The following is a 12,592-nucleotide window of genomic DNA, read 5'->3' as shown; positions in this document are numbered from 1 at the left end:
TGTCGGTCTCTCTGAGAGAAACCAGCGCAGGATTCCAGTGGACACTTTCCACTGAGAGAGACCAGCCGTCTGGCCTTGAGATGGAGACTCCACCTCTTGCGACTCATTGCACGGCCAATGTTTTTTTTGTTTTTTTTTGGCCATCTCTTTATGAAAATTCTGGGATAATTTTGCTCCATCCAGGAGTTTTCAAAGTCAGACATTATTGACCTTTATTATCAAATGCGTTGCTCTGCTTCATGAACCACAATCATGCTTTATTTTGTACGTTCGCCTTTTTTCTGAATAACAGATGGTTAATGATGTATGAAATGATATAATCAGAGCTCACTGGAGGCAGTATTTGTCTGACCTTTGACCTCTGACCTCTGTTTAACAGCTGTGGGCGGACCTATGCCAAAGTGAGCCACGGGGAGGGGTCAGTGGACAGGGCCCACAGGACAAGTGAGTGCACAGCCCCTGGAGTCATGTGACCCCTTGGGTCCCCCCCAGTGCTTTACATGTTAAAGGCCTCAGTGGCTGTTCAGTAGTATGTCTGTATGCAGCCTGGCTAATGCTACATTTCAGCCTGGTGGTTATGTTCATTATGTGTTTTCTTGAAAGAAATACAGACCATATTTGGAAATGTACCTATCAAGCACGCACAGATCAAATTTGACACATTGTCAACATGCTTTCCTGACTGAGCTTATTGTAAAACATTACATTAATGGTATTTGGCAGTCGCTCTTATCCAGAGCGACATACAGTTGATTAGACTAAGCAGGAGACAATCCTCCCCTGGAGCAATGCACGGCCCAACGGCTGTGTGGATCTTATTGTGGCCACAGCGGGGATTGAACCACCTACCTTGCGGGTCCCAGTCATGTACAAAATGTGTTATCCACACACATCTGTAAAGAGCGACTTAATGATGTCCTCTGAACTCACTGCAGAAGACCCGGCGATGACGTCGTCTGACTACGACAGCACCTACGAGACCAACAACAGCGACAGCAGTGATGTCACGCAGAACGACGACGAGCCCAGGACCGCCAGGAAGCCCCCAGAACCACAGGAGGGGTGCAGGGCCTGCCCGTCCGAAAACAGCGGCCTGCACCCCTTCCTGCTCTCAGGGGTACAGACGCGCAGCTCTCTCTTGCTTACAGCTACGTTCTGATGCATGTATTTCATCTATTTCATCATTTTGAACATTTCACATTTCAAGTATTGGACTGCTGGTAGGGGGTTGGAGTTTGGTGTGTCGAGGATGCTGGTAGTTAAGGTATGGTGTGTTGAGGATACTGGTAGTTGTAGTTTTGTGTGTTGAGGATGCTGGGAGTTGGTGTATGATATGTTGAGGATGCTGGGAGTTGTAGTATGGTGTGCTGAGGATGCTGGGAGTTGTAGTATGATGTGCTGAGGATACTGGGAGTTGGAGTATGGTGTATTGAGGACGCTGGAAGTTGGCATACAGAGTGCTGAGGATGCTGGGAGTTGCAGTATGGTGTGTTGAGGATGCTGGGAGTTGTAGTATGGTGTGCTGAGGATGCTGGGAGTTGCAGTATGGTGTGTTGAGGATGCTGGGAGTTGCAGTATGGTATGTTGAGGATGCTGGGAGTTGTAGTATGGTGTGTTGAGGATGCTGGGAGTTGCAGTATAGCATGCTGAGCTCTGGTGACTCACTTCCTTTTGGCCCCCGGCCCACAGGAAGAGCCCGTCCTGGCCCCTGAGCCCCTGGTGATGGCGGAGCTGGAGCCACTGATGAGCCAGCTCAACAACTGGAACTTCCCCATCTTCCGCCTGGTGGAGAAAACGCACAGCGACGGGGGCCGCATCCTCAGCCAGGTGCGTCTGCGTCCGCCTCCGCGTCTGCGCAGCTCAGCCCTCCAATCACATCACGCCACCCTGATCTATGTCACGCACAAGTTTTAGATTTCCACAGTGTCTGAAGCACGTGTGACTCACTTTGCTTTTCGTGGTCTCACAGGCAGGAACAGTGCAACTCCAGTGTACATAAGCATTGTTCCGTTGTGAATAATCGTGTAAAAATAGAATTATGTCGACAGAATTGTGCTTTGCTCGTGTGAAATCTCCATCATGACCATGAGCCAGCTCCCACTTACAGTTGTGACTGCGATGGCCGCAGTACACATCAAATACAAGCTCTTTGTACATACATAACATTGTAATTACTATGTAATAACGCATACATACACGGTAGTAACAATGTAGTAGCACCGGGCGGCTGTATAAACTGGAAGCAGCACTTCTCTGTTATTTGGTGCTTGTGAATAATTTTTGTTGTGATGGTTTGTTTGTGTTAAAAGTTCAGCGGTAAAATAAAATAAATAAATTTTCGCAGGCCTAGAATTCCAGGAAACCAACTGGGGTTTCTAGCTGCTGCTCGCATGAGAAATGAATTCATTTCTTCACGAGCCACGAGTCTATCTTCACCATCTCTCCACCCTTTCTGCCCCTGGGCGAGCACACTCAAAAAAAAAACTCAAAAGCTCGCTTTCCCTTCGAGGAAAAATAAAACAAAAATAAGATGATAAAATAGAACAGATGTAGGCCCCTCTGGCAGGTCACCGGTTCAAAAATTCAAATCCCAAATTCAAATCCCAACTGTCACTTGCACCGCTGAGGGCTTCATACAGCTAGTCGGAGAGAGGAAGTGGGGCGTCTCTACAGCAAATAAACAGTGATGTTTAATGGTATTAAGCTCTGAAAAGGCAGTTTTCCTCTCTCTCTCTCCCTCTCCCCCTCTCTTTCTCTCCCTCTCTCTCACTCTCTCACTCTCTCTCTCTCTCTCTCTCTCTCTCTCGCTCGCTCGCTCAGGTTGCTTACAGGCTGTTTGAAGACACCGGGCTTTTCGAGACGTTTAAGATTCCCGCGCGGGAGTTCATGAACTACTTCCATGCCCTGGAGAGCGGGTACAGGAACATCCCCTGTGAGTGAGACTCAGACATGATCTTTAAAACATACGTCTTCAAAATGAATATCACGCTGAATGGGTTCTTTTTTAATTTGTTTTGTCACTGTGGGCTGATTTGGAAAAAACATCAGTCTCTTGTAAAACATCACATTAGACTACTGTACAGAATTAGTGTAGTATCTTAGATGTACCGCAAGAGGGAGACATTTACCTTGAGGTTACACTGGCATTGGCAAGAGTTGCACAATGCCGCCCCCTAGCGGGCCGGGTGTGTTACAGCAGCCTTTGTCCTTGCGTGTCCAGACCACAACAGGATCCACGCCACCGACGTTCTGCACGCGGTCTGGTACCTGACCACGCAGGCCGTCCCAGGGCTGCCCGCCCTCGCCAACGACCAAAGCTCCGCCAGCGATTCCGGTAAGTTCCGGCTGCTCCAGGCTCGGCGGGGTGCCGAACATCAAGCCGTAATTAGCAGGAGCGGTTCCTATTTTAAACCGTCAAACCGTCACTTAGAGGTGTCATTAACCGTTCCATTACATGTCTATTTTAAATGTGTGTGTGTGTGTGTGTGAGTTTCCAGCTGCTATGGTGAATCACTGTCGGCTTGCTATTTGTGATTATTCATAAAACTAATAGCTTGTATTTAATATAATGCCTTTGTCAACCTCAAAGTGCTTTACAGCGATGAGGGGGAAACTCTCCTGAGCCTGCAGCAATGTGGAGCACCCACCTGGGTGATGCACGGCGGCCATTTTGTGCCAGAACGCTCACCACACATCAGCTGAGGTGGAGAGGGAGAGACCAATTTTCTAGTCTGTGGCTGTGTTCGAAACTGCATACTAGTCCTGGTACATTTCAATGAAAGTCAGCCTGAAACGTAATTTGTGTAGTATGTTCGTATGTGGTTTCAAGCACAGACTGTGTCGTTTCAGACATATGTGCTGGTACTTTCATAACACCTTTCAGGTCACCTTTCAAATAAAAAGAAGATGGCTGCACACACTATTATACTGACTGTCTTCTTCTTTGTATGACTACTCTCTGTTAGTTTGCACCCCGTACCTGCTTCGAGGGTGTGTGCTCCCTCTCTATCCATTAAAAACAGCCCTACCCTTGCCGACTGGATCTATGGTGTGCTGTGAATGCTGGTAGTTGGAGTATGGTGTGCTGAGGATGTTGGGAGTTGGAGTGTGGTGTGCTGAGAATGTTGGGAGTTGGAGTATGGTGCGCTGAGGATGTTGGGAGTTGGAGTATGGTGCGCTCAGGATGTTGGGAGTTGGAGTATGGTGTGCTGAGGATGTTGGGAGTTGGAGTATGGTGCGCTGAGGATGTTGGGAGTTGGAGTATGGTGCGCTGAGCATGTTGGGAGTTGGAGTATGGTGCGCTGAGGATGTTGGGAGTTGGAGTATGGTGCGCTGAGGATGTTGGGAGTTGGAGTATGGTGTGCTGCGAATGCTGGGAGTTGGAGTATGGTGCGCTGAGGATGTTGGGAGTTGGAGTATGGTGTGCTGAGGATGCTGGGAGTTGGAGTAAATAGCATGTCAGCCTGTAAAAAGTAAAGAAACAAAATGGCCGTTCCCCCCCCGGGCAGACTCGGACAGCAGCGGCGGCACACAGGGGCACATGGGCTTCCTGCGTTCGCGGACGCTGGCGGTGTGCACGCAGGGCTACGGCTGCCTGTCAGGCCTGGTCCCCGCCCTGGAGCTCATGGCCCTGTACGTGGCGGCCGCCATGCACGACTACGACCACCCCGGCAGGACCAACGCCTTCCTGGTGGCCACCGGCGCCCCGCAGGTCAGCTGACCCGTGATGTCACCGGGGGATGATGTCACGTTGTTCGTTTTTTTGAAGTTGTATTACTCAATCGTACATAAATTTGCAGACCCGGGTCAAATACGTCACTGTTTTGGATTTATATACTTTTCTGCGCATTACTGAGCTTGTCTGGTGTATTGGAACTGATTAAATCCTCTCGAAAGTTGGCTCAATTGCACCAGGCAAGATCAATGAAGCTCAGAAGTATTCAAATCCAAAAAAGTTCTGTAAATTAGCTTTTTATAAAATTACTGCCTCGATCATAAAAAAAGCTAATTATTGCCCACTTCAGGAAAATCACAAAACTAACAATGATGTCATCATTTTCAAATAGCCTTGATATGTACATTTCGTGCCTCATTTCTCCACCATATTATGCTGGGGTGCTAGCCGCTACAATGCTCATGTGTTTCTGTATAGATCCCTAGATTTCTGGTGCTTTTGCCAAACTTGTGGGCATTGAGTGTTGAGTGGCTGTCAGGATGCTGGTCTGAAGCCAGTAGGCGATGGGTTTGATTCCAGATTCTCCAGCTGTCGATGGACTTCTAAACAAAAGCAGTCGATTGGAGTGACAGGACGAGAACATTCTCTGGCCTCCCCACATAACGTTTTCACAATGTTACTGGAATGTTGTGTCAGTGTTATAACGTTGCCACACACTGCAGTAGATCGGCGAGCTGTCCAGGGTGTGTCCCTGCCTTCCTCCCAAAGCATGCTGGGATAGGCTCCAGTGAAACCCCACTCTGCTCAAATTTACACTGGGGGAAGAAATGCTGTATTCTGCGGAAAAATATTTGTACAAATCTACAGGATTTAATTGTTTTTGTTAGTTTAATTTTCATGCAGAGTAAATCAATAAGTAATTATTTAAAGGCCATCTGATAGACTAATGAAGAGGTATGGCACAAGACCCCCGTGCTATATTCTAAATATTGGCAGGAAATTGAGCATCCAGGACCGGAGGTAACCGTTTCATAAAAGGATTTATGTAAAACCCCCCTCGGCTTTGACCGGAAATAAATGGGTAAAATAACGAACGGAGAACGTAGCTGTGCTGGCCAGTCAGTGCGCTCTCTCTCGCCCCCTGCAGGCGGTCCTGTACAACGACCGCTCGGTCCTGGAGAACCACCACGCGGCGGCCGCCTGGAACCTGTTCATGTCGCGGCCCGAGTACAACTTCCTGCGGCACCTGGACCATGTGGAGTTCAAGCGCTTCCGCTTCCTGGTCATCGAGGCCATCCTCGCCACCGACCTCAAGAAGCACTTCGACTTCCTGGCCCAGTTCAACGCCAAGGTGAGCCCCTCCGGTCGCCATTCGGCCCGCTAACGCGCGCCACGACCCTTACAGACCCGCCCGAAACGCGCCGTTGTTTTGGATTCGACGACTGTCCCGCGCTTTTACTGAGGATGTGAAATACTCTGTGCGAACCCCGTGTGCAAACCCCGCCTTCTGGTCCTCTCGGTTGGCAACTTGGTTGGCAAGTAACACGTGAAAGTATTTGAATCCAAAACAATTCCGTATTTGAGATCTGGTCTGGTCCCTGGTCCTGGGGACCTCTGTGTATTCTACACTGGGGAAAAAACATGCATTTTTACAGTAAAGTGTAAAAATGTACAGGATTGTTTTGGGGGTTTTTTTATTGTCATGGAGAATAAAGCCAATAACTCATTATTTAAAGGTCATCTCATGAACTATTGAAACAATATGGCACAAGAACCCTAAATATCAGCACAATGATTCGCCTTCAGGACCTGATCTATTGTATAACAGGAGTTATACAGCTTTTTCACTTCATCAAATAACCTGCTGCCAGTCTCATCACCTCTGTTTACAGAATATTGTTTGTAAATGCATGTGTTAATTTGGATGTCAGTTTCCTTTTAATTTACTTTGTAGGAGGCTATAATGCACAAACTTAATTAGTTAATTGATTAATTTATTGAAGTTCTTAATTGGAGCCGTGTGATGTTTGATTAATGGAAACAAGCCAAACCTGCATTCTGACTTTGAGAAGAGGAGACTCGGTGTACATAATTGTGGCTTTTGTCCACAAGTAAAAAGTAAGATGGATTTTCGGACAGACTACATCATCGTAGAACACTGAAATTATAAACACAGTGCATGTTGATGACGGCAGTGAGGAAAACAGAAAAAAAAAGATTTCAAATACAAACATAAATATTTAATTGTGTTCTTTTTCACCACTGGTTTTAACACTGCCCTCCTGGTTGCTTGGGTCGTGACCTAGCCCAATGCATTGTGGGATACTCGTACCAGAGTAGTGTCCAGTGTTTCCATGATATTTCACCGAATGTCTTGTGGTATTCGGGTAGTTTTAGCACACTATTTTATACAGCTATGTTTGCAGACATACTAATACTGTTTTGATACTCTAAACCAGCGCAAGTCAACTCCACGTCCTGCTGGCCACAGCGTCTGCAGGGATTAGCCTCAACCGTGCGCTACACCGTGTGATTTAACTCATTAGCTTATCTGAACCAAGCAGGTAAAATAATTTGTGAAATCATGTGGTGTCGCGCACAGCTGAAGCGGGTGCCTGCAGACACTGCGGCCCGCAGGACGTAGTAAACTGTCGTAGTAAACTAGTGTGCGATTTGGGACGCAGCCTCAGCGTAGTGCGCTCAGCGGGCGGGTGGGTCAGAGGGAGAGGCAGGTTGGGCAGGCCCTGCGCTAACGCCATGTCGTCTGTGTGGAGGTTGGGGAGGACGGGGGCCCGGGCATCGACTGGGCCAATGAGAACGACCGGCTGCTGGTGTGTCAGATGTGCATCAAGCTGGCCGACATCAACGGGCCCCTGAAGAGCCGCGAGCTGCACCTGCAGTGGACCGAGGGCATCGTCAACGAGTTCTACCAGCAGGTACCCGGCTTCTGCACACACTCACAGTATACAGTACAGACTCAGTACAGACACAGTACAGACTCAGTACAGACAATACAGACACTCAGTACAGACACAGTACAGACACAGTACATACACTCAGTACAGACACAGTACAGACACAGTACAGACACCCAGTACAGACACTCAGTAAAGACACAGTACAGACACTCAGTACAGACACAGTACAGACACTCAGTACAGACACACTACATACCCTCAGTACAGACACAGTACATACACTCAATACAGACACGGTACAGACACTCAGTACAGACACAGTACAGACACCCAGTACAGACACAATACATACTCTCAGTACAGACACAGTACAGACACTCAGTACAGACACAGTACGTACACTCAGTACAGACACTGTACATACACTCAATACAGACACAGTACATACACTCAATACAGACACAGTACAGACACCCAGTACAGACACAGTACATACACTCAGTACAGACAGGTCTGTTTAACTGTTATCTTAGTTTTCATTGAAAACCAATGAAAAAACACGGAAAACAAATCATGATAGAGTGGTGAAATGAGTGGTAGCGCTCTGGCAATAATAGCTTTCTACGTGCTATCACACGTTTTCTAATACTACACGGACCTTCCAAAAAATCAGTGTGAGACATTCTCTCTCCAAGTAGGAAGCATGACAGCCAAAATTTGGTTGATGGATCGTATCGCAGTACACACACTCACAGTATAAACTGACAGTAAACTGCAAATAATAACAAGTATTTTGGACTTACCTTTAGGATTTCAATATTTATTGTACTTTTTTGCTAAATTCACTTGTCAAGCAAATCTCAGCTTGAGATTAAGCCAATGGAATAATAAAATTGAACTTGTCAAGCAAAAAAGTTAATAGTTTCTACTTGACAGAAAAAAAACTGCAATGCACTGTACAGACGCTCACAGTACAGACACTGCAATGCACTGTACAGACGCTCACAGTACAGACACTGCAATGCACTGTACAGACACTCACAGTACAGACACTGCAATGCACTGTACAGACACTCACAGTACAGACACTGCAATGCACTGTACAGACGCTCACAGTACAGACACTGCAATGCACTGTACAGACAGTATCAGTTTTTGAGCATATTTATGTGAAACTATTGACTATCTCCAATGAACATGGTGGAATATATTACCAATCTGTCAATAGAAAAGGTCAGTCTGTAAAAGGCACTTCCCTGCCATGGAAAAACATCGATGTGCAACACATTAAAGAGCGGGGGGGACTCTGAAAAAGCCCTTTCCACCATAACTGATGGTTTTATTCCTCAGTTTCCGCCTGGTTTTGGAGTGCAGGGGTGTTAGGGTAGACCCCCTCATCGCCTCACCCCCTCAAATTCCCCAGGTGTCCCTCTGGACCGTAACACATGCGTACGATCAAATCTCTTTCTCTTTTCCCCGAGAGTACAGCAGTGTGGGTTCGGTGCCAGATGTTGGGGTTGACGGCGGTCTGGAGTGTGCTCAGTTTGGCCCGAGAGCCGTTGTTCTTGAGCGAGTTTTCCCCCCCTCAGACGTAAGGCAGAGACCGGTCTTCTCACTGGGCTGCGATTGTGTAGCATCCCTCTGGGGCTGCACAATCGCAAGAACAACAGCCGCTGATTGGGCGGAGGGCGGCGGTGATGTATGGGCGCCCCGGGCAACCGCGGAGGGACTCCCCCGTAACGGGGACCCCGATTGGTCGGGGTGGGGAAACAGCCAAAGGCTTTATCGCGGCACCTCTCCGCATTCCGTCTTTTGTACGAGACATTAAACCGAGGTCCTGACTCACTGCGGTCATTAAAGATCCCATGACACTCTTCACAAAGAGCAGGGGGGTTCCCTGGTGTCCTGGCTAGATTCCCAACCCTGGCTCTTTCAACCTGCCACCTAATCATCCCCTGATTCAATTGGCAAAAACATGGTTCTCTCCCTCTCCACTTCAGCTGATGTGTGGTGAGCATTCTGGCACAAAATGGCTGCCGTCGCATCACCCTGGTGGGTGCTACACAAGGCGAGTTTCCCCCTCATCACTGTAAAACCCTTTGAGTGTGAGAAAAGCGCTATATAAAAGCTATCTATCCTCGCTTTCAAGATTTCCGAAGCGTGGACCGAATTTATTGCGAGCATCAATACTGCACGAGTCATTCAAAGGTGATGCGGTTCCCCTTCCGACCTCCGGACCCCCGGCTCAGACCCCCGACCTCCCCAACTCCGTTTCATCACCTGCCAAACGCAAATAAAAAATATATGATCAATTCCAACTGACGTTATTGGTGTGACAAATATCTGTGTTGCCAAAGCATTCAAAAATTTAAATTGATAAAATATATATGATTGATTACATTAATGTGTAAATGGACAAGATAAAAAAAAAACACCGTAGACACAAACACATACATATTAGATTCATATAATACAATGTAATCAGTAATAATTAACATACAGTGATTATCCTGTAATTATAATTAACCCAAGTGAAGAGATGATCGCTGTATAAGCACTCTGCTATACGTTCAGTACCTTACATTCCCGAAGGCTTTCTCCTCTACCTCGCTTCTTGCCTGTCTGTGTCTTTTCTTTTTTTTGGGGGGGGTTAAGGGGGATTTATTTGGTGGTGGGGGGGTTATTTTAGGAGGGGGGGGGGTTCTGTCTGCAGGCAGCGGGGCGTATCGTAACCCACTGACAGCACCTGCGCTTGTTTCCCCGGCAACGGGACAGCCGTCTGGACGGCGCCCCCGGCAGACAGCGTCGCCGGTTTCCAGCCCCGTGATAGGCCGTCACGGGGGCGTAGCGGCCGCTCCCCCCACCCCACCCCACCCCACCCCCGGCAGACACGCCAGTTAGCATAAACGCCCCGTCATCCCCGCCCCCCTCGGAGGTGTGAATCCCAGGCTGGGAGAGCGAGAGGCCTCTCCGGCAGCTCACGCCAATCACCTGGATCGGCTAATTTAGCGCACTTCTCCAGCCAGGAAGCCCAGCTAATTGGTGGAATCAGCCGGCTGAGGAAACGCACACCGGGACTTTTACCTCCCGACCCCTGGACTTTAAACCTCCATTATCATTTCTAACGTCCTCCCCCTGGAGTCAGCGTTTCAGCCGCATGCCGCGCGGACGCGGGCGGTTTGAGGAGTCCCGGCAGCTCCGGCGGGCGGTTGCCGCGGCGGCGGGCGGTTGCCGTGGCAGCGCGCGGCTGGCGGTTCCGGAGGGCCTGTCAGGCCGCGCGGTTTCCTGTGACAGGCCGTTAGAACCGCGCTGAACCGCGCAGGAGACAGGCGCGGGACTGGCGCTCGGGTACGGGCGCGACGCGGTCGGGTTCAGGCGCGCGGGGAGCTTTGAGACGCCCGTCTGGTGCGACGTTTGAGACGTCGGCGGTAAAACGCTGTTGTCACTGGCGGACGTGTGCGTGCAGCTCCAGCGTTTCTGGGGCAGAGTCAGAGCCGGAAGCGGTTTGAGAATTTAAGCTACGATAGGTCATTTTCAGTCGAGAGAGGAATTGCAGCGACAAACACGCTCAAACCACAACACTGTTTATGCCTCCCCCTTCTCTGAATGCTCCGTAAATACTTTGGAACCCAAATTTAAGGACTGTAAGCACAGGCAGAGGGTGAGTCGACATGTCAGTGAGCCTGAGGGGACTTACAATGGTCTCGTAACAATGTTTTAACACAAAAATCTTACCTATTGTACCTTTAAGCACACCCTGGAATATTTGAAAATATGAAAAAACTTAAAAATACGCTGGACTCAAAAATCAGATTTGCATGCCGTGTACAGTACGTTTTGTTTTTTCCTACAGACGAGTGCCCCATGTTACTCTGAGAACCTCCATGATCATGCGCCTTTTTTCTTCAATCATATTTTAAAAAAATATATTGGAATGCATAGTGTTGTGAAAAAATGTTTGCGATCCAGGACATGATAACTTTTTCATTAAATAACTGAAATAATTGTTTGTTAGTTTACCTTTGTCTTACATTATATTTTGTCGAAAGATTCAGTTATTATTCAGTGTGACAAATATGCGATAATTGCGGAAATCAGGAAGGGGGCAAATACTTTTTTCATGGCACTGTACCCAGTAAAAAACCTTTCACCGTGTTGGCGGATAGACAAGTGTACCCACTCAGTATCACAATATTTATGAATATGAAATGCAGTATATTACCAGTGCACTTTGCAAAAGCATACATGTACAATGAACTGCAGAATATTGAATTTCTTTGGGGGAAGGTTAGGGTCTGGACAATAAAGTAAAGCCCTTGAATAGTTGGTAATAGGAAGGCCATTTACTCGGCTGTTGTATTGGGGGGGGGGTTTGGAGAATTGAAGGGCCAGGGGTAGGATGGTTGTACGTTGTGGGGCTTGTTTCTGTGCGATAGATATGAATGAGTGCTGTTAGCCAGGTCTGACAGTGACTGCACTCATGTTCTCTCATTGTAACTCACTATATGTAAGAGCTTCTGCTAAATTAATGGAATGTTCTGTTGTTGGGGTGAAGAGAGCGGGGCCGTCTCTCGTTCTTATGGACTCTATGTTTTCAGGGGGACAGGGAGGTCAGCCTCGGTTCTCTGACGCGCTCTAGTTTCTTTGTACACTCCATGGTTTCAGAATTTGGTCCTTCTACCCTCTCTTGTTTCTTTACACACATTTTGGTTTCAGAATTGGGTCTTCCTACCCTCTCTAGTCCTTATGTAAGCTCTATGGTTCCAGAATCAGGTCTTCCTACCCTCTCTAGCCCTTATGTATGCTCTATGGTTCTAGAATCAGGTCTTCCTACCCTCTCTAGCCCTTATGTACGCTCTATGGTTCTAGAATCAGGTCTTCCTACCCTCTCTAGCCCTTATGTACACTCTATGGTTTCAGAATCAGGTCTTCCTACCCTCTCTAGCCCTTATGTACGCTCTATGGTTTCAGAATCAGGTCTTCCTACCCTCTCTAGCCC

General features: G+C 48.0%; 1 protein-coding gene across 1 annotated transcript in view; it reads left to right on the top strand.

Annotated features, from left to right (window-relative positions):
- The window catches only part of LOC133119347 (cGMP-inhibited 3',5'-cyclic phosphodiesterase 3A-like), a 54,757-nt gene that overhangs the window by 38,768 nt on the left and 3,397 nt on the right, over positions 1–12,592 (top strand). The window contains exons 5-12 of the mRNA XM_061229883.1: positions 380–444; positions 936–1,117; positions 1,690–1,827; positions 2,821–2,932; positions 3,221–3,334; positions 4,509–4,711; positions 5,823–6,026; positions 7,450–7,611. Coding sequence (XP_061085867.1) covers positions 380–444; positions 936–1,117; positions 1,690–1,827; positions 2,821–2,932; positions 3,221–3,334; positions 4,509–4,711; positions 5,823–6,026; positions 7,450–7,611 — 1,180 coding nt within the window. The remainder of the gene's footprint in view (positions 1–379; positions 445–935; positions 1,118–1,689; positions 1,828–2,820; positions 2,933–3,220; positions 3,335–4,508; positions 4,712–5,822; positions 6,027–7,449; positions 7,612–12,592) is intronic.

Source organism: Conger conger, chromosome 19 (genome assembly GCF_963514075.1).
Source record: "Conger conger chromosome 19, fConCon1.1, whole genome shotgun sequence".
Classification (NCBI taxonomy): Eukaryota; Metazoa; Chordata; class Actinopteri; order Anguilliformes; family Congridae; genus Conger; species Conger conger.
This window is presented reverse-complemented; position numbering and strand designations above follow the sequence as displayed.